Source organism: Pundamilia nyererei, unplaced genomic scaffold (genome assembly GCF_000239375.1).
Source record: "Pundamilia nyererei isolate P.nyererei 1_Seehausen unplaced genomic scaffold, PunNye1.0 scaffold00027, whole genome shotgun sequence".
Taxonomy (NCBI): Eukaryota; Metazoa; Chordata; class Actinopteri; order Cichliformes; family Cichlidae; genus Pundamilia; species Pundamilia nyererei.
Window position 1 is genome coordinate 2,276,755 of NW_005187428.1, and position 22,516 is coordinate 2,299,270.

At 40.5% G+C, this 22,516-nt stretch overlaps 2 protein-coding genes across 4 annotated transcripts in view; one reads left to right on the forward strand and one right to left on the reverse strand.

Annotated features, from left to right (window-relative positions):
• tasor2 (transcription activation suppressor family member 2) overlaps nt 1-3,132 on the reverse strand; it is a 31,240-nt gene extending 28,108 nt beyond the window's left edge. For all 3 annotated transcript variants that reach the window (XM_013909554.1, XM_013909553.1, XM_013909552.1), the window contains exons 1-6: nt 2,533-3,132; nt 2,083-2,231; nt 1,737-1,832; nt 1,574-1,646; nt 244-335; nt 20-157 (exon numbers count right to left, since the gene is read on the reverse strand). In XM_013909554.1, the coding sequence (XP_013765008.1) occupies nt 20-157; nt 244-335; nt 1,574-1,646; nt 1,737-1,832; nt 2,083-2,231; nt 2,533-2,566 (582 nt within the window). In that variant the 5' untranslated portion in view covers nt 2,567-3,132. The remainder of the gene's footprint in view (nt 1-19; nt 158-243; nt 336-1,573; nt 1,647-1,736; nt 1,833-2,082; nt 2,232-2,532) is intronic.
• A 9,344-nt stretch (nt 3,133-12,476) lies between these two features.
• Nucleotides 12,477-20,096, forward strand: asb13b (ankyrin repeat and SOCS box containing 13b). Its single transcript, XM_005728112.2, has 6 exons — nt 12,477-13,243; nt 13,901-14,100; nt 14,223-14,373; nt 16,184-16,318; nt 18,531-18,722; nt 18,812-20,096. Exons 1-6 carry the CDS (start codon nt 13,201-13,203, stop codon nt 18,958-18,960), a joined length of 870 nt encoding a protein of 289 aa, XP_005728169.1. The 5' UTR covers nt 12,477-13,200; the 3' UTR covers nt 18,961-20,096.
• The last annotated feature ends 2,420 nt before the right edge of the window (nt 20,097-22,516 follow it).

Here is a 22,516-nt window from a genome sequence, read left to right on the forward strand (position 1 = left end):
CACACAGAAACTTGTTTACCTGGGTTCTCTCAAATGCAAGGAAGGAGCTGGTTTGTGCAGATACTGAAGGGAACTGTTCGGACACATGGCAGTCCAACCCCACAGTGGGTGCTGTGAAATTCTGGGTATAGTTTTCTGAAACCCTTTTAACTTTACCCTGTTAATAACAGAGAATAACAACATTTTTGTGTTTATAACAGCAGGAACAATCCTTCTAGAAACATCCATTTACTTTTTCAGTACCTTTGTCAGCCTGATGATGGCGATGTAACCAGATTTCCCATGATACCAACGATTCAGATCCAAACAATCAGAGTACATCGATATGTAAACACCTTTAAATACACAGAAAATTTAAACTTAATATATTTTCAGTCAAAAATAAACACAGTGAGGTTCAATTATTTGTAATAGGACTTCATAGACAACTATCATGGTGAAGTCATAACTCTGAAGTCGCTGTCTGTCACTCCCAGAGTAATACAACCACACCTAGGAAAATGAATGTCTCACACTTCCAAGAACACACCTCATTGAGCAACAGTCTGACTGAATTACCTTAGGTACTGCAGTAAACACTAAATTTCAACAGACCATAACGGTAACATTTATCAGTTTAGAATAAAATCAAATCTAGTTACATAGTTAAAATGCAATAACATGCGTTTTCCTGCTTATGGTACAAGTAACTGAGTCAGTTTTGAAAAAGAAAAGAAAACTTCATAGAAAATGCTTGAAAAATAGTGACATACTCAAGAGCAAGTTATAAGGCGAGGTAGACAGCCACAAACTAGTCTAAGAAGTCTGTTCCGTCTTGTACTTTTTGGACTTTTTTAATTAGGAATGTCAAGTAACAAACATGTCGAGAATTACAACATTTATGAGAGAAAGGTCATGAAAAAAAACCTATTGCACAACTGCAAGTCTGCACAGGATGTGCAGCAAAAAAAAAAAAAAAAAACACTGGCTGAGTCGATAACATGTGACACACTGAAGCTGTTGTTTTAAAGTGTCAAGCCGGTGCCATTTTCTCTTACAGTTCACTGCAAAACAGCTCCTTAAAAACTGACTTTGACCAAAGTTTGCTCTTGATAAGTACGGACACCGTGGGTGTCCCAGCAGCATTTTAAACTGGGAGTTTTAAGGCTAAACAGAGCTAACAAGAATACAACTCGCAGTGCAAAACAGAAAGAAATGCCACAGTCTTCCTTAAACATCAATATCCCGAAAACCTCATGTAATGTATAGTTTCTGTTTCACACATTCTTTCACTTTCATTTGTATACATTCGGGGCTTTAATTTGCTTTCACTTTCAAAACAAAGCAGCACTGGACAAACAACATGGACTATTCTTTAGCTTGATCTGCAAACATGAAGGACAACTTATATCTGGCCTTTAAGGTAAAAGCCTGCTTATTAGTATTGTTATAGGTTTACAGCTAAGGAATTTATTAGAATAAGATTTTAACGTTGAGTTTTAACACATAGATATCATATGATATCAGGCTCAGACTGAGGGAGGGAAGGACAGGGTGGAGGATAAAAAATACATGTATATATATATATATATACCTTTAGAAGGATCTCCCAGAGTTGTACATGTGCTATTTCCAGTGAGCACACCGGTTTCTCGGAGTGCGTTAGCCTTTAAAACAAAACAAAAAAGGAGCATGGTATGAGGATTCGGTTGATTGTGTGCGTTTTCTCAGCTGTGTCTGTGACCTCCAGTCTGTACCTTGTTGACATCGTCAAAGAGCAAAAAGCCATAGGACTCCTCTAGATCCTCGTCTGAATACCCAGCGTCTCTCCTTTTTGCTCGGAAGGCATTGTACTGATACAAAACAAATTTTTAAAAAAAGAAATAAGGAAATCAGAATAAAGGCTGTGCTTCATGTAAGAGCAGTTCCTGTTTCAGGCATGAGAAATTTTACCCTTGTGGGATTTCTTACGAGCTCAAAAGAGGGGAAATCTTCAATATTATATGTATAAAAGAGACGACCACGACCACGTGTTATTTAAATGTGGTTATACTGGGGCTATATAAAAATCTACTTAAATGCTGGGGAAAGACTTAGACTAACCTTTTCTTCCAAAGTTGGATTCTTTACCAAAACAGCAGACTTGTATCTGAAACACTGCTTCGACTCATCATACAAGTATGCACGTTGAAGTGGAGCCAAGATACTGTTTTTAAAGATGTCAGAAGAGTCTGGCACAGGTATCAAGACACCTAAAGAAAGTGGACAGAATGCAAACATGAGCGCAAAATCCACGAGAGACTGGAAAATTACAGGCAGCTGCGGATTGGATTTCAACCAAGGGGAAAAAACTCTCCGAGCTGTTTCTCAATCCTGGAACAGGCTGTCCCCATTGGATATCCTTATCTACGCATTTATTTTCAGTTTTAACACATAACATTAGCAGGTGTCGAGTAAAGCAGGAGAAAAATCTCCCACCACAAGACTTTTTTTTTTAAAATCTTGAAGTGAAAGTCGTATAAGTGGTGCTGGTGGGGGAAAAGGGCTCATCACCTTTACTCGAGGCACCACCATTCCCACTTTCCATTGCTTATGAAATCTGTCGGCCTCCCTTTTCCTTTCGCTGAAAACTGCTCTCCCCGGATTCAAACATCACAACTCGGTAATTAGATCCCATGTATCCCACGTCAGATAAACCTTTCAAAGTCACTCGAGCTCCTGTCGCCGCCGTTTCAATAGACATATTAACACGAAAACCAGGAAGTTAGAAAATAGCTGTTTGTCCACAGCACGTAGAAGCAAAAATATCCACGTAGCTTCACGTTTATCGTTTCATAAACAACGCGTCTGTTTACTCATGAAAGCCCCTCAGTCTTCCACATGCCTCCTCGCGTGGGGACTCGGTGTTACTGTCGTCGGTTTCAAAAAGGAAACAGAAACCTATCGAGGCGAAGCATCCATCTTGAAAGTCTACACCGAACTGTGTTCGCAAGGCAGCTGCAGAAGCTAGTTTGCGCCTGCGGCTCACTTCTCCTGTGTGTGTGCGTGTCCGTTTTTTCCTGTCCCTTTCCCTCCTCCTCGCGAAGAAATACTGATTTATAACAACAAACAAGCTAACACCGTGGGGTTATATTTGAACGCTAACTCGTTATCAACTGGTTTGATGGGTTATATGACTGATTGAACACCGTAACACGGTTTAGATAAACTACGGGAGGTGCGGGGGGAGTTATGGAGATTAGTGCTAACACGTCTTTAGCACGTTCCCATGAAATTTGGTTTCCTGGAAAATCCTGTTTACCAAATGCACAGGCAAACTCACGGTAACTTAACTAATCGCTATAAAAACTAGTGGAAATGTGCAGCTTGCTGTTTAGTAAAAAAAGAAAATAACGGGGGGGGGGGGGTGTTGTGTTCTGCATGAGTCTATTTAAAAGGTTTTCTCTGTATAGACTGCTATGTTATGGTGGGCAGCTTCGCCTATATCGCTATCAAAGGTTACAGCACCTAACTAATAACCTGGTTTGAGTACCTACTTCATTGTGATTTTTTTTTTTACATGGAGTGGGACATTGCTCTAAGTCCATAGTTCACCCTTTGAGACACATGACAGCCTAGTTCCTCTGCACATCTGTTTGTTCCTCTCATTATGCTAAGAGCATGTGCAGTGCAAGTTAACACTGTGAGCTGAACAAAAACAAATATTTGATATGTTCCTTTATCTCGAAATAGCCTTTCTGCATACTGGACAAAGACACAGCTTCCTAGTTTGAAGAGTCAAGCCTGTGCAGACGTGCTTCGAACCTGCATTCTTTTTAATGGCCACCTGGGGTGATAGCTGTGGTTCCAAAAAGACTTAGACTATTCCAAATAACTTGGATCTTAGATGTCGGAACTCTGGAATGGCATCAATCCTGAGTTAGCGTATTCCAGAAAAAGTGAGAAAAAAAAACAGTATTTATTTTTCCAGATATCACAATAAATATGGCATAATACTTACTTATGGGCGACCGTGGCTCAGTAACCGGAAGGTCGTCGGTTTGATCCCCGGGCTCTCTGTCCTGGTCGTTGTGTCCTTGGGCAAGACACTTTACCCTACCGCCTACTGGTGTTGGCCAGAGGGGCCGATGGCGCGATATGGCAGCCTCGCTTCTGTCAGTCTGCCCCAGGGCAGCTGTGGCTACCCTGGGGCAGACTCCACCAGTGTGTGAATGAATAGTGGCATTGTAAAGTGCTTTGGGTGCCTTGAAAAGCGCTATATAAATCCAATCCATTATATTATTACTTTTTACTTAAAAACACTGATGCATGGATAGAGCCTGGTTTTACAGTTTTGCTACTGTTTATGGCCCATGCTACCATGTTGGATTGTTAACGTCAGGTTCAAATTTTGGTTGGGAACTCAGAAATTCTGACTTCTCACATCTGACCATTGCAACATCTCCCTCTGTATAATCTGTAAATCTCTGAGCTTCTGTTCTGATATAGAATTAAAAAACAGTGTTAAACACTGATACGGCTTTACAGCTGTGTCTTCAGCCAACCTTTGGTTGCAGCAACACAACATGCCAGGTTGCAAAAATTGAGATATGCAGCACTGGCAGAAGTTGTGGCTTGTGACAGTGGATGCGACGCCAATCAAGTATGCACACAGGCCTAGAGGCCTATCTGTGACTTCTTCCTCTTTGTGTTTAACAGCGGTTGGCAACCAACGTAAAGGAGCATTACCGCCTCCTACTGTTCCGGAGTATGGGTCAGACTTACAGCTTACAATCTGTATCCAAAAAAACAATACAAAACCAAAAAAAAGACCCTACACTCTTTCATAAACACCTATATCCTTCAGAAACCCCACCAGTTCCCTCACCTGTGCCCTACTACCCTCCAACACACAGATTAAATTCCTCAATTTCCCGCTCCTTCAATCTATTCTGCAGAACTTTCCTCTCCACATCATAACCCTTGCACCGCAGTATTACATGCTCTACCATCTCCTCCTCCTCCTGGCACACTCCACAAAGCCCTGTCTGATGTTCTCCCATCATCTGCCTCCAAACAATACCTTTTGCTTCAGATCCGCTGCTTTTAATTTCCATCTCAGTCCTAGTTAGTCAACGCTCCTTTTGCCAACCTATCCACCTTTTCATTTCCACTGATTCCTACATGAGCTGGCACCCAAAGAAACTGAATATTGCCACCACAACACCTTATTCTGCTTATAGTCTCCAGAATAGTATACAGCATACCCTACCTTGTCTTCGAACAAAATGATTGTAGACTTGAAAGAACAGCTGCCGAGTCAGAACACACTACCACCTGCCTGATTTTTGAACACTCTACCCATTTCAATGCTACCAAAATTGCTACCATTTCAACCGTGTACACTGCCAGTCCATCCGGAGTGCGTCTGTTTATTTCAATATTTTTTGACGGAACTGCTATTCCAAACCCTGTAATTCCTGTATCTGGACTTTTAGCATCATCCGTGAACACATGAATACACTCAGGGTATTCATTCAAGCTGTGAAAATGAAATGCTGAAACAACATCGACTCTTCCTTTCAATTTTCTCTTCAGATCCAGCAAGTACCAGTGCACAGGAGGGGTCTCCAGTAACCATGAAGGAACCACAGGGAACACTCCTGCAGGACATATTTTAAGTTCATACACTTGACACTCCTTAGCCCACTGATTCCCCACCTTTCCAAAATGATCCTTCTGACTTCTTCCATACTCCCAGAATTCCAAAAGTACCTCCTTTGTGGGATGTGCGTCACCATGACCACCAAGATGAACCCAGTAATTCACAGACACTTGCGTCCTCCTAAGATCTAGGGGCATTTCTCCCATCTCCACCTGTAGGGCACTGACTGGAGACGTTTTAAAAGCTCCACAGCACACTCCAAGGGCTTCCGATTGCAGAACATCCAAACATCTCAACACAGAAGGAGCTGCTGAACACCCATAATCGAAGACCGATCTAATTAATGCCTGGTAAAGTCTTTTCAAAGCAGAAGAGCTCGCTCCCCAACCCCTCCCAGCTACACGCCTCATAACATTAATAACTTTTTTGCATTTGGTTTCAATCTGGTTAATATGCTCCCTCCCTTCATATCAGTCTTGAATCAAACACAACACCTAAGTACTTAAAAGAGCTCACTTTCCCAATTACCTTGTCATACAGTTTCAATGTCAAAGTCTCACTCACTTTTCTTTTGGTAAAGAACATCATTTTTGTTTTTTCCACTGAAAACCTGAATCCCCAGTCAAATCCCCACTCAACCACCAACAGCCTCCTGAACCTTGCCCACTAGGTGCTCAATATTTCTTCCTTTTTTTCCATAACATACCATCATTAGCAAACAAAGACCTCCTAATTTTAAAATTTTTTTTTTAACCTTTATTTAACCAGGAAAAAAATCCCATTGAGATTAAAAACCTCTTTTTCAAGGGAGTCCTGGCCAAGAGGCGACTGTTGTCGCCTCTTGGCCAGGAACATCCCTCAGGAACAGTTTTTTCTGATGTTCCCTCAGGAACATCAGAAAAAACATCATTGATCATTATAACAAAAAGCAGGGGACTAATCGCACTGCCCTGTGGCGTTCCATTCTCAACCGTGCACTGACTAGAAATTGTAGACCCAATTCGCACTTGGATCTTCGTACCAGATAAAAAGTCTTGTATCCAATTGAATGTCCTGCCACCAATACCCAACTTATGCAACTTGATTAAAAGCCCATCCCTCCACAACATATCATATGCCTTTTCTATGTCAAAAACACTGCCAAAACAGACTCTTTATTGGCCTGCGCTTTCCTAACAACATTCCCAAGTCTAATAATAGCATCAGTTGTGTTCCGAGCTGTCCTGAAACCACTTTGGTAATTGGCTAAAGCCCCTTTTCTTTCCAGCTCAAAGGACAGTCTTGCATTATCATACGTTCCATTAACTTGCACACATTTGATGTAAGAGGGATTGGTCTGTAGCTATCTGGTTTAGATGGATCCTTCCCAGGTTTTCTTATTGGCACAATAACAGCCTCCTTCCAAGTACTTGGGAGCTCACCCTTAATCCAAACTGTGTTAACCAAACACAGCAGTTTATTAAGCGCTTTCGTACCAAGGTTCTTCAAAATTAAATAACAATTTTGATCCTTTCCCGGGGCTGTGGGCTTCGTTTTTTGAAGTGCTCTCACCATTTCCTCCCGAGAAAACACTGCATCCAAACTACTGTCTATGTGTGCCTTTCTTACTAAATCCTCCAAATACCGTGTTTTAGTTTGGCACATTCTGTCTTTTCCCAACACTGATATGTTATCAGAGCTATGAATCTTAGCAAAAGTTTTCACCATAACCTCCACTTTTTCCTGAGCTGTTACAAAGTTCTGTTGGCCTGAAGATAGAACTGGGTAATCCCATTCCCGCCGGTCACCTCCCATTCTTCTGACCATGCCCCAGACCTCCCCCACTGGAGTGGTTCTTCCTATTTTAGAACAGAACAACCTCCAACTGCTCCGCTTTGCTTGTCTCACTGTTCTTCTGACCACTGCCACTGCTTTTCTGTATGCAATCAGAGCTTGTTAAGGTTTCTTTGGAGAAATTTAAACGCCTTGTTTCTTTCCTTTACAGCAATTCGACATTCCTCTGTCCACCATGGCACCAAAGTCCTACTTTCCTTACCTTTACTGGTTGGGATTGAGGCCTTGGCGGCTACCATAAGTACTTCAATAAACTGATCATTCATTTGATCAACGCTACCAGACTCATCAACCTTGTCAATCGTTTCCTCACATAATTTTTGAAATTTTGTCCAGTCAGCCCTATGAAAACTCCACTTCTTATGCACCTCTCTTAGAGATACCTGTATCTTCCCTCCAACATCACAGAAAGCAGGATAATGGTCACTGCCTATGGTAGTGTCTGTTCTGATGGTCCACTGACTTATTCCTGCAAGGACAGTTGAGACTAGAGTTAAATCCAAAACTGACTCTGTTCCATTAACAACATTACATCTGGTCCCCCTACCATCATTCAGGCACACCAAATTGCATGTATCCATCAATTCCTCAATTACCTTACCATTTTTATCTGTGTGTGTGCCTTCCCATACTCTGCTATGGGCATTAAAATCCCCACACCAAATAACTCTACGACAGTCACTTCCTTCAATTGAACGAAGACACGGCAGCTCCAATCTGGCGCAAGGATTGTAGAAATTCACAATAAGATTTGGTTCATTCCTGTACCAAACGTCAATAGCAACATACTCCAAATCATTGCCTTTACCCAGGAGTCTATATGGAATGTCTTGTTTGACAAACGTTGCACACCCTCCCCCTCCACCACGGTCCCTGTCATTTCTTATTATCTTGTAACCATACAACACAAAATCCAAAGAAGATTTAAGCCAAGATTCCTGTACACAAATGACATCTGGTTTAACATCAAGTAGTTTGATGAAATGCTTCAACTCTTGGCCATTGACCTACAGACTCCTTGCATTCCATTGAAGAACAAGTACCACGATTACGTAAAAGAACATCATGTTTCCTGACTTGACTGATAATTGAGGTTGTTCCTCACTTCTTCCCATGTCAGTCCTACTAACCCCAAGTGGTTAATTGCCGCCTTAACAATGAGCTGAATTTTCTCCTGCTTAGATCTCACATCAGCTGTGGTGTTTATCACTCCTGCAATGAATGTAACCAATGCCATCTTATCAATAACCACACCATTTGTGTTGATCCGGGTAACTCCTTGATCCCGAGATGCACCCTGTCCTGGGTTGACGTTGACCTGTTCACTCACTCTCATCACCCTCACTGCTTCAGCATAGGAGATCTTCTTCTCCACCCTCACTTTTTGAATATGATTTTCTTGTTTCATTCTCTCACATCCAGCATACGCAACACTGTGACTCCCACCACAACTACAACACTTTGGTTGAACTCCATCTCCACATTTCCCATATTTGTGATCTCCACCACACTGAGCACATCTCCTCTTTTCCTTACAGTTTTTCGCTAGGTCTCCAAACCTTTGACAGTTAAAGCACCTCAGAGGTTTTAGGCATTGCTCCAACCAATTTTGCCAGCAGACGCCACTGCCATCCGTCCTCTCTCCTTGATCCACCTCCCCTACCAACAAAACACCCTCCAGCCCTCACAGTATCACAAGCTTTCAAAATCAATCTCACCTCCGCTCTTGCGACAACATTTCACCCACTCTATCTGTGACTTTCTGGCAGCACCCACTCATGAGGGAAGAATGAGTATTTCCCAACTGGCTGGAAGAAATCCTCCTTGTTAGCATATTGCTGTTGTCCCAGTTTGCATGGAAGTAACAGATGTGTCTACGGACACGTTGCAAACCAGTTGTGCCTTTTGAAACAAACTGGTGGCAGCACTGAGGAACAGCTTTTACTCTGAAGGTGAACCTTTTACATTTCTGGTTTGCGTTAAACTTTTCCACGTTTTACTATCACTGGACTAGTAGTTTTCGGGGGGGGGTTCTTCCAAATATTTGTAGTACATGAAAAACTAATGGCAACCATGGTTATGTTACTCTCTCATTTTGGGAAAACATGAATAATTTTGCCATTTGAAGTGCTAGAAAGTATATTGTCCAAAATATTGTCATGAGCTAATGATTTGTGATTGACAAGTCATTAGCCAATGCAATTTCAGTCTGATGTGCCCTTCTTCATAACATAGGGTTTCAAAACAACAAAATGGCAAAAATGCTCATCAAAAGGCTTCGAAACAAGACTTCACTAACCAGTTTGCAGCTGCAGAAGTAGCTGTCTTTTATATTGCCTATGATCAACTTATAAGCAAAGACTGATCTGAGCTGCTAGCCAATATAATAACCAGACTATAAAATAAGTGTGTAAATGGGTTTTTACACAGAAAGCAATTTGGTTGCCATGCATCACTTTGTCACAGAGGCTTCATTGCTAGTGGGCATTCAAGACTTTGGTTGCCTAGCCCTCTATTTTATTTACCACCGTGTCATATGACAACCTACATAGTATAACATTAGACCCTAGAAGTAGGCAGATGTTGCAAAAGCTTCATTGTTAGATATTGAATATAAAAAGCAGAGAAGCTGTATTAACCAGATGGAAACTTCCAAGGCTAAAATATGAAGCTAATGTTAAAATGGCCAAAGCTACAGTTCTTTTTGACCACTAGCTTGCTAGCTTCTCATACTTACAGAATCTCTACTGTAGTGCTGACATTACTACAGAAATACCTCTTTACAGCCTGATACAAGCACAGTTTTGGTCTCTGTACCTCATTTTCCCCTATTGAAAATGTGAATTTTTGGTGATTCTTGATCTTGGGCTTAGAGTTTCTAGTCAAGCTACTGTTGACTGCAAATGTTTAAATGTTTAAAAAAAAAGTCTTTAAGAATAATCTTCCCCCACGTTGCAACATTTGTGATTCAAGGGTTCTACAGGAAATAAACAGTCATATTTACTTCCTCTCTTGTGTTGATTTATTTTTTGTGTTCTGCTTGTCTTCTTAGACATGACAAATGGCTTGAAAGCGGCCAGCAAATGCAGAGCTATGGCTAGTGATGTGCAGAAAAGCATCTATGCACGTTTTTCCAGGTAAGTAACCATGACGGAATCTACATGCTACAAGGAACAAACAGAAGCTTCATGATGAACCCAGCCTGTGAGTGGATAGGAGAATGACACAATTGGAGAGGCTATGCCTTTGTTATGACTGTCACTTGTACCTTGTTTAGCTAAGCTAATTGTGGAATGACAAATAAAGAAATGCTTGAAACACAGTATAAAAGCTGACCTCCAAGATCAAGATGGACTGGTATCTGATTACAGCACTCTGTAAAGGTAAGTGGCTTCTATAGCCAGAAACCATAACTTTGGAAAAACAGACCGTAACAAAGTAAAAAAATATTAAATATATATTGACAAATAACAATGCTTCTAGAAGAAAATTGTTTGGATAGATGAAACAAAATGAGAATCTTTTGATAAGTGAAATTACGTTTTTGCTCACAGAAAATAATAAAGTAAAAAATAAATGCACAGCATGGAGATGAAGAAAAGAAGAGTGATATCAGAAGTGTATCAGCTCGTTCTGAAGAAAGACATGCAGTGTCATAAATCTTTCCAACACAGTTCACCTGGAGTCAGATCTTTTATTTCTTCAAATTTTGTTGATAATTTTTGTTTAACCTTGAATGCTTAAGGCCAAAAATCTTACATGTTGCACCTTGACTACAACCTCCTGTGTAAAAGATTTGCAAGGCTTAGTTGTTAATGCTCAACCCAGCAGCCTACAGCAAACGAGGACACGCAGAAGGTTGGTGTGACAGAAGACGATGCTGGGGATCCGATAGGATCGAGAGAGATGAAAGCTGAAAGAGGAAGTTTAATTTTTAATGCTTCATGAGGGTGTCTCCAGAAAAACAAACAAACAAACAAAAAAACTAAAATCTAAAAACATTGGTTAAATGACTTTTCCCTTTCCATTGAGGGGAAGTGGTAACTGGGTGGCTAATGGTTAGTCCTGTGGCCATACAAATAGCTACCAGAATGAACTCACCAATAACCACTGTTACCATGGATCATGAAATAGGGTGGAATCCATCCCACAGTTAACCTGTTTACTTAACCTTATCTAACCTAGGAGTTGCAATTGAAATATAAAATAGCACTTAAGTGACATCATGAGTTAATGTGTCATGCTAGCTAAAGCTCGCCAAGCTAGCTCTAAACAGGCACATGCCATAACCAAATGAATAAAAAACAGTTCTTTACATACCACATTATTGACAGCGATGTAAACCTTTTTTATTTGCTGGTTAAAGTCATTAGATAAAGTAGAGAAACTGAAAAAGGAAGCTAACATGGAAGTGTGAAAAACTGGGGTTGACTCCAGAAGTGATGTGATTCACGCTATGTTAATACACCAATTTTTAAAGGATTACAAAACATATTTACACTTTAGTACAAAAAACAATTTACACATTTTTATAAGTCATCCAACAGGATAATGGATTGACAGGTGTCATGTTATGATGTAAACAGATATTAGTCTCGTGTTTGTAAACTGTTTCTTACTTTTAAGAAACCCCTGATTAGACACAGTGTCAGCCAAAAGTTTCCTGGATGAGGAACCGAGGCAGAACAGTACACTGTATATTAACAATTTGTGCATTAGACACAGTTCAATAAATTGCATTTTTTGGGATACAGTGTGTGGAGAGATATTTGCAGACAGTGACACTAAGATGACAAACATCTGAAATATGGGAAAGTCTGGTGGTTCCTGATTGCATTATTGCTTTTGTGCTCAGCCGGTGTTGTGCCAAAAAGTGATTTCCAATGTTTCCGTGTTTTGTTTTGTTTTAAATCTTTGCTTATCGGCTGTAGTCAACAGGAGTTGTGAAGGGGTTGTATAAAAAAAGAAGGTAAAGGAATTATATGTTTTTTGTTCTCTGTGTTCTACATTATAGTCAGTCAAAAGCTACAATCAAAAAAAAATGATTGCAGCTTCTACAATGTGTCAGGAATGTTCTTTCTGGCTCAAAATGACTCATAAGACTCATAAGTATCTCATAAGATACATTTGACACAATATAGATCAACATTTTAAATATTTACGGATTCTTTGTTTTTTGTTTTGTTTTTTGGCAAAAACCAGAGTACACTTTCTATCACGACACTGGGATTTGGTCTACATCTTTGGTGGACTTTTTCATGTTGCATCACAAGTAGCAACTTCTGCTTCCAAAAATGAAAAATACCAAGGCTTCAAAATAGGTCCAAAACCCATTGCTCTGTCCGTCTTTTATATACAGTCTATGCTTTGAATCCACAAAATGGATTTTAAAAATGTGCTACACAAATAAATACATATGTCCTATTATTCTGCATTACTAAAGAACCACAACATATACAATATATATTTATATTTATATATACATATATAAATGTGTGTGTGTGTCCTTTATTATTTTCATTTATCTGTAATAATCATAACCCTTCGCCTACATATCCCAGAATTCCCCGGCGTTGTTTAGTTAGGCGAAACCTCAGCTGCTCAGACTCTGCACAGGGTTGCACGGTGTGTGTGGTAGTACTCGTAGTAATGCAGTCCTTTCGATTTTTGTTGCTCTGCTTCAAAATGAAAACCATGCTCGGCTAAATCTGCGTTGCTGAGAGAGACAAAAACAGGAACATGAAATGGAGATCACACGGGCCAGACCGTCCTTGTATGGAGAAATCGGTAAGTAGCTTAGAGTTGGTGACTAACAGTAACCGAGACAGCCGTTTCAATAAGGAGTCTGGCGGTTATTATCCCGATGATGCCAGCAGATCCTAGATTTATTAGCTTTTCATTGCCTGCCTTTCATCTTTCTTTGACGATGCTGATTAAGGCTAGCCTTAAGCCAGCATGGTATCTTAAACTGGTTGACGTTCGTCTGAGAGCATGACGTCGCGCTTTAAGCTCGTTGCTGAAACCAGCAGGCATTGAACTGCCTGTTGTGCAACTAGTTCAGCAGTGGATCCATTATAACGCACACCTCACACCATGTAAGACAAATACATGTGCTATTCAGGTGGGTTGGGCCCTGCTGCACACGTGCAGAGCACTAGTGTCATTTGTGTTTAGGTTGTGAGAAACCACTTTCTCCCACTTTGTCATGTTCCCAAACCTCTTCTCCTTTCTGCGCATTTGTCATCCCTTTATGTTATTTAATGGGTTACTCTATACAAAGTTGTCTTGACATGGGATTAAGAGCTGCATGTTTTATGAGGAGAAGAAACACTCTGGCTTTTCTTTTAGAAAGAAGTAGTATAAACGCTCATACATCCCCTCAACCCCCTTCCCTTGACTGTGAATAGATGCTCTTAGGTTTTGTTTGGTTTCACATCTTTGCAGCACACGGCCTTGGATTCTGGACAGACCGGTCAGCAGTGCACGAGGCTGCTGCACAAGGCAGGGCCTTCCAGTTGCAGCAGCTGATCGAGGGAGGTGCCGCAGTTAACATAGTGGCTGTGGACTCCATCACCCCCCTGCACGAGGCCTGTATACAGGGACAGGCCCAGTGTGTTAGACTACTGCTGGATGCTGGCGCACAGGTGAGGAGGTTTTGTGGTGCTACCTGACTTCGGCACATCACTAGAGAATCAAGCACAGTTGGTGGCTTAGGTGGTAGCTCAACATGGTGCATGTGTGCTGTCATTACGGCCCTGTCCTTCAGGTGGACGCTCGTAACATCGATGGTAGCACGCCGCTGTGTGATGCGTGTGCAGCTGGAAGTCTGGATTGCGTCAAGCTGCTGCTGGAGTATGGCGCAACTGTAAATCCTCCCCTGTTCACCTTCTCACCTCTTCATGAAGCCTGCATGGGAGGTGTGTGTTTTCCAACACAACATTGTGCATAATCATATTTTAAGCCATGTCAGTTGATTAAAATACACTATACTGCCAAATGTATTCAGTCACCCTTCAAAATCATTGAATTCAGGTGTTCCAATCACTTTCGTGGTCATAGGTGTATAAAATCAAGAAGCTAGGCATGCAGACTGCTTCTATAAACATTTGTGAAAGAATGGGTCACTCTCAGGAGCTCAGTGAATTTGAGTGTGGCACCCTGATAGGATGCCACCTGTGCAACAAGTCCAATCGTGAAATATCCTCGCTACCAAACATTCAGCAGTCAACTGTAGTGGTATAATAAATAAGTGGAAGCAACTCAGCCACAAAGTGGTAGGGCCCGTAAAAATCGCAGAGCAGGGTCAGCGGATGCTGAAGCGCATAGTGCGCAGAGGTCAGCAACTTTCTGCAGAGTCAGTCGCTATAGACCTCCAAATTTCATGTGTTCTTCAGATTAGCTCAAGAACATGGTGTAGAGAGCTTCATGCAATGGTTTTCGACCCCAGTTGGGTGTCGGCCCTACCTGTTGCGACATGACTGCGCACCAGTGCGCAAAGCAAGGTCCATAAAGACATGAATGAGCCAGTTTGGCGTGGAAGAACTTGACTGGTCTGTACAGAGTCCTGACCTCAACATGATAAAAGGCATTTGGGAAGAATTCGAGTGGAGACAGTGAGCCAGGCTTCATGTGTCTCTCACAAATGCACTTCCGGAAGAATGGTCAAAAGTTCCCATAGACACCTAAACCTTATGGAAAGCTTTCCCAGGAGACTTGAATGGTTATAGCTGCAAAGGGTGGGCTGACATTATATTAAACCCCATGGATTAGGAACGGGATGTAACTCGAATTCAAATTGGGTGTGAAGGCAGATGAGCCAACACTTTTGGCAAGATGGTCTCTCTAGTGGAGAAACAGTGCAGCTGTATTGTAACAGAGACCTTTATGGCGCCCGTGGTGAATACAATGGGAATCAGTGTACTTAAAGCTGTAGCTCCACCTGCACAAATCCTCTCCATTGTATTTAAAACAAAAAACCAAAAAACTAGACGAGCAGGTTCGCCGACTCTCGCTGACCAGTGTTAAGACAGACGGTGATTGTGGGCGCAGCTTTGCAATGATGTAAATGTCTACGTGACTGAAACTGCATCCAGGGCCTGGGGCTTGGTGCTTGGTTTGTGACATACTCGTTTTACAATAATGACTACAAAAGTGACACAGAGATGTTTGTTTATTTATTTTTTTGTTCTTGTGGAATTTACTATGTTCCCGGTCCATCTGTCATAGAATCACCAAAGCTTCAGATAGCACACCACACAGCCCAAGTCAAAAAGATAACCGTATGCATGCACAGCTTCACCTGTTAAAGATATATAGTTCATATGGATCGGAATGACTGGAACATGTAGGACAAAATTATTTGGAAAGCAGTCCTGGGAAAAAAGTCTTTGTGCCGACCTTCAGGTTCTCTGTAGAAAGATGGAAGGATGCAGAACAAACCACTTACAGACTGTCACCTTGAGTTTCACAACTATTTTCAGCTTAATATTTATAAGAAAAAAGTTCTTAAAGTCCAGCTGTGATTCTCTTAATGGCATTACACATGATTACAAATGCATTGAGAGGGACACCGAAAAGGACTAATTCTTCTAATAGTAATAATTATTGCTGCCAAAAATTCCAAATGTACCTACCTGCATCGCCAACATTTGCTCAACTGCAGAACTTTTTAGGTTTATACAACTGGAATTAGTTATTTTCTGTGTTTGTTTTTTTTGTAAATATCAGGGAATTCAGATTGTGTTCAGCTCATGATCAATCAAGGAGCTCACATGGAGGCCCATGACTGCCACTATGGGACACCGCTCCATGTAGCCTGTGCCAGGCAACATTATGACTGCGCCAAAGTTCTCCTCAACGCAGGTGAGTCCAGAAGCCTGTACCACAAAGCAGGATTTGAGCTTTTCAGGGAAATTTCAGGGTGGTTCACTTATTACCAGGTTATATCGCCATGCTAACTTAACCTGTGAACCTGAATTCTCTGAGAATAGCATCACATTAGTGGAAGATTCATCAATCAGACCTGTGTGCTCATATAGTAGGAGGGTCTAAATTTTGTAATTTTTACTTTATTTTATGGTATATCTTTTTTTGTTTGCCTGATGGATTCACAAAATCTATAATGACTATAGATTATTGAATCCAACTTTATTTCTTGACATTTTTCCAGTTATTTTTAAGGTTCTGTAGCTTTAGCAGTAATCTGTCGTTCTACAACAGAGCACCTCTTTGTACTTACGGACTTTATATCACATTTGCACAGATTAAGCCAGCGTTTGGATTCTATTTTTATATTTATTCTTTACTCGCAGACCATTAAACACCACTGGGACTGCAACTCTCTCTTACACTTTAGTTTAATGAAATACGTTAATGTGACTAAGTCTTGGGCTATTCCTTATTTCTTTATATTTTTCTGCCAATTAGGCGGATATTCTTGTACTATCTTTTTGTAAAGTGGTCTTAAACAATAGTTCTCCAGGCTTGCCAAAGACCTTTCAAAGTTTTTCTTTGGATATTGGTTGCTTTTTCACTCATATTCAGCCCAGTCCTTGTGTCTGACCTTTTTTATGGGAATATTTTCTTGCTTAAATCACTGAACACTATGAATCATTCAAGCGTAAAAAAGACGAAACAGTGTCCAGTTAGCCCTGAAAACTTTGGTATCTTTAAGGACTTTGTTACTGGCACATTGTTGGGTAAAACGAATCTGTGTCAAATGCTAAAGATAAAAGTTTGACAGACATAATATAGTATTTCGGATGTGAGAGATGCATCTGGCCTTTCAGGTGATCAATTTTTTCAAGTTGGGGGCAACAAGTCTTATGGAGTGATAATTCCAAATTGGTAATTTTTGGTTTGAATCATGAACATATACAGAGGAGGTCAGGAGAGAGGCATGACAGTGTCTACAACCATCTGTAAAACACGGTGGAGGCTGTGTCACGGTTTGGGTTTGCATTTCAGCCAGTGTTGTTGGAGATTGTTTTGAACTTGATGGATTGATCAATCCAATAAATTACCATCAGATTTTTAGCTCACACAGCTACTTTGTTTGCTCTTGATGTATTATTACTTTAGTATAGTTGCCTCTCTGTAAAAATGAGCTGACTGGCTGCCTGTCCATAATAAGGTTCGTGTGACTGCATATCTTGTCGATATTAAGATTAAGCGAATTCAAATCACTGAAAAGGATCTCTGGCGTTTCCTCTGCGCACCACGGCTAATGAAATTTACAGTTATGATGTACTATTCAGTCATCATGGATTAGAGATAATTTAGTGTGATATGCTGTCTTATCTGTGCTTCTTTAAAAAAAGAAAAGGACTAATAAGCTGTTTTTAGAGCAGAAACAAAACATGCTGCATTACTTAGTAATGACAGCATTATTATAACCATGATATCATGGCTTGTTCCATAATAAAATCTCTTGTACATGTAACATGTTAATGGCATGTATGTAACTCTCAGTCTAAAACTTAAAATGGCATGGCATGCAGGGTACCGGCATTTTTAAACTTTTTCTGAATAAGACGAAAAATAATTTTCTGTACAGTCAAGTTTTACCTTCACAGCTTAACCACAAACAGGACACGTATTTCTAAACATCTAAACACAGGAAGTTGACTTCTCTTCATTGTCATGCGTAGCACTTTAGACTTTGAACGTGGACCTCGTCTTTCAGTATCCTCTATTAATAATTGTATCAGTGGATCCATCCACAGTTTCACTGTTCCAACGTCTGTCAGTAGTAGCAGCTACAAGCATACCCCACTGGATCTGAAGCTTCCTCTCTTATCTGTACAGAGAGCTAGCTCAGTCTGTTTTTTTTATAGTACATTTAGGCTTAAAAGGTCAGCAAACAACATTGATAGTAATGGACTTACTGAAAAGGACCTGCAGCCATTACCAGGATATATGTATATAATATATTTTTTTTACTGTAATATTTGGTGTCAAATATATTTCTTGCTTTATAAAGTGATTACGATGTTTATAATTTCTATTAAAAACACAACCTTGGGCATCAGCAGCGCTTTCCTCTCTCTTAGAAGTTTGTTTTCCTTTTTGAAAGGGGCAAACGTGAATGCTGCCAAGCTCCACGAGACAGCTCTTCATCACGCAGCCAAGGCAAAAAACACAGATTTGATTGAGTTGCTTGTGGAGTTTGGGGGGAATGTGTACGCCACGGATAACCTGAACAAGAAACCTATTCACTACACCACTCTGGGATCCCCATCGTATCTCTGCCTCAAGTTCTTTGAGAGTGAGTATCCACCTAGAGTACATCCTGTTTATTTTAGTCCATCAAGAACACTAGTGACACATAACTTGAGATGGCTTTTTTTGTCTTAGATAACCCGCTGAGTTTACAGCAGATCAGCAGGGTGGCAGTGAGGAGGATTCTCGGCACAAGAGCGCATAAAGTTGTTTCTAGGCTGGACTTGCCTAATCGTATCATAAGCTTCCTGTCTTACATTCCGGCTCCAGTCATTGAAATTTAATCGCTGGTTGCAACGGCTGTTCCTGTGGCCCTTTCTTCTGAAAATCATGTGACAGGATGTTTGAGCTGACAGTGATACCACACGGATGTCTTAACATTTCCCAAACTAGATGGGTGTATAGATTTTTATTTTATTTTATTTTTTTCAGTTAAATACAATGACTTTTTGTCTAAGGAAACTGAAAATGGGATTTTTTTTTTTTTTAAGGTCATAGCTACAGCAACAAATTATTCTGACAAACGGAAAGAAAACCCTGCAGTATTTAGCCTTGACGTTTGACGTAGTTGGCAAACCTTAGCCTCTGCATCAAATGAATGTTAGGTCAAATGTTTTTTTTTTTTTGTTTTTTTTTTAATGCCCTTTTCCTCTAATTTGCTCCACCCAATACCGAGAAAAATCTCCGCACCTTCTAGTGTTTAGGGCTTTGTTCCTTGGTAGGTTGTGCACAATTTAGGCAAGCAATTTGCTGCTCTGTGCGAAGACCGAAAGATTAATTTTTGCCTTTTAAGGCCATGCACAGCAAGTGTCAACCTTACACAGGGGGTTTCCATATTTTAGATGTCCTTTGAGAACTGTGGTGGTGTGTGCCGACTTGTCTGGCACACTCCCGGTGTGTATTTGTTGCAACAGGCCAAGTTCCACCTTTTAATATCCATTATTAGTAGTTTTGATTTCATGTACTCCCCCCCCCATACCAAGTCCTGAATTGGTATCAGTATCGGAGCGCACCTGTGTGTATTCAGAGGCTTTGGGAGCACCACTCATCATTTCACATTTCTTGGAATAATTTGTGTTGATATAACACAGTTTGCTTTGTGGAGTTTGAGATGACAAGAAAATACTTGTCTTGTTCTTGACTTGTGTCAAGAGCAGGACAAGTATTTTCTTGCTATACTTGCTATACAAGTATGTGTGAATGTAAGTTTGAAGACCAAAAAAAACTAAAACCCTGCAATATCCTGTAATACTACATTAACTGTTTTGGCAACATGTGGTTTGATTACTAGGACTGCATATGAATATGAATTTGTATATATTCTGTAAGTATTTATTTTTAATGTAAATTTGTACATAATACAGATGGTTCTACCTCTATCAAATCTGTGTAAATAAATACCAGATGACTACAGCATGAATTTAAAAATAACTTGGTGTTGTTTTAATTGGACTTCAAGCGTCATTTTTAAAAAATAATTTTTTAAGCACCCACAAAACTGTTTTAGATTTACAGGTACTTCATTTCCTTTGGAATTGACAGACTGCGTGAAATGAATGGAAAGTTCCACTGGAAAAAAACAACTTAAAAAACATCCACTTAAAAAAACAACAACAAACCCCTATAGTTCCCTAATGGGTTTGGGAACCAAGCTTCACCAGTTGGCAATGCTTAGCTGGAAATTATCTGAAATTGTGTTTTCAGGAACTAATATTGTGAAAGGTTATACAGGGAGTGCAGAATTATTAGGTTGTATTTTTGAGGAATAATCTGGTATTATTGAACAACAACCATGTTCTCAATGAACCCAAAAAACTCATTAAAATCAAAACTGAATGTTTTTGGAAGTAGTTTTTAGTTTGTTTTTAGTTTTAGCTATTTTAGGGGGATATCTGTGTGTGCAGGTGACTATTACTGTGCATAATTATTAGGCAACTTAACAAAAAACAAATATATACCCATTTCAATTATTAATTTTTACCAGTGAAACCAATATAACATCTCCACATTCACAAATATACATTTCTGACATTCAAAAACAAAACAAAAACAAATCAGCGACCAATATAGCCACCTTTCTTTGCAAGGACACTCAAAAGCCTGCCATCCATGGATTCTGTCAGTGTTTTGATCTGTTCACCATCAACATTGCGTGCAGCAGCAACCACAGCCTCCCAGACACTGTTCAGAGAGGTGTACTGTTTTCCCTCCTTGTAAATCTCACATTTGATGATGGACCACAGGTTCTCAATGGGGTTCAGATCAGGTGAACAAGGAGGCCATGTCATTAGTTTTTCTTCTTTTATACCCTTTCTTGCCAGCCACGCTGTGGAGTACTTGGACGCGTGTGATGGAGCATTGTCCTGCATGAAAATCATGTTTTTCTTGAAGGATGCAGACTTCTTCCTGTACCACTGCTTGAAGAAGGTGTCTTCCAGAAACTGGCAGTAGGACTGGGAGTTGAGCTTGACTCCATCCTCAACCCGAAAAGGCCTCACAAGCTCATCTTTGATGATACCAGCCCAAACCAGTACTCCACCTCCACCTTGCTGGCGTCTGAGTCGGACTGGAGCTCTCTGCCCTTTACCCATCCAGCCACGGGCCCATCCATCTGGCCCATCAAGACTCACTCTCATTTCATCAGTCCATAAAACCTTAGAAAAACCAGTCTTGAGATATTTCTTGGCCCAGTCTTGACGTTTCAGCTTGTGTGTCTTGTTCAGTGGTGGTCGTCTTTCAGCCTTTCTTACCTTGGCCATGTCTCTGAGTATTGCACACCTTGTGCTTTTGGGCACTCCAGTGATGTTGCAGCTCTAAAATATGGCCAAACTGGTGGCAAGTGGCATCTTGGCAGCTGCACGCTTGACTTTTCTCAGTTCACAGTTATTTTGCGCCTTGGTTTTTCCACACGCTTCTTGCGACCCTGTTGACTATTTTGAATGAAACGCTTGATTGTTCAATGATCACGCTTCAGAAGCTTTGCAATTTTGAGACTGCTGCATCCCTCTGCAAGATATCTCACTGTTTTTGACTTTTCTGAGCCTGTCAAGTCCTTCTTTTGACCCATTTTGCCAAAGGAAAGGAAGTTGCCTAATAATTATGCACACCTGATATAGGGTGTTGATGTCATTAGACCACACCCCTTCTCATTACAGAGATGCACATCACCTAATATGCTTAATTGGTAGTAGGCTTTCGAGCCTATACAGCTTGGAGTAAGACAACATGCATGAAGAGGATGATGTGGACAAAATACTCATTTGCCTAATAATTCTGCACTCCCTGTATATAGATTGCATCTTTCAGTCACATAGCAGACTCAAGTACATCATTGGTATCTTAACATGGAAACTTTTTGAAAGACAAATATTTTCTTAATGGCAGTTTATTGGTTTATGTGCAAAACTGTTTAAAATGGGCTCAACCAAAACACGTCCTTTCAAAATGGCACAACTGCAGATAAACAACGTGTAGGTGGTTGGACAGCAATCGTTCGAATAGCACCCTATCCCTTTAAGTCAGTCAGACTAGGGTGGGACAAAAAGTGAATGATTAAATGTGACCATAAAGCACAAAGGAAAAGTCCTCTCTGCAGCCCTTCTGAAGGGTCGCTCTGATAACATGGTTTTTATTCTGGTGAAGACTAGAAAAGCAGCCTGAAATGAACCTGAAACCTACACCTACGCTCAGACAATAAAAGCATTCATTATGCCTGACTTGCACTAAAGCATGACTGAACATGAGCTTGTGTTACAGAGCAGCATGGGTAACAAGTACAAAGCAGCTAATATTCACTGTAAAATCCTTCCTTTTTTCTTTTTTTTTTTTAACCAACTGTTT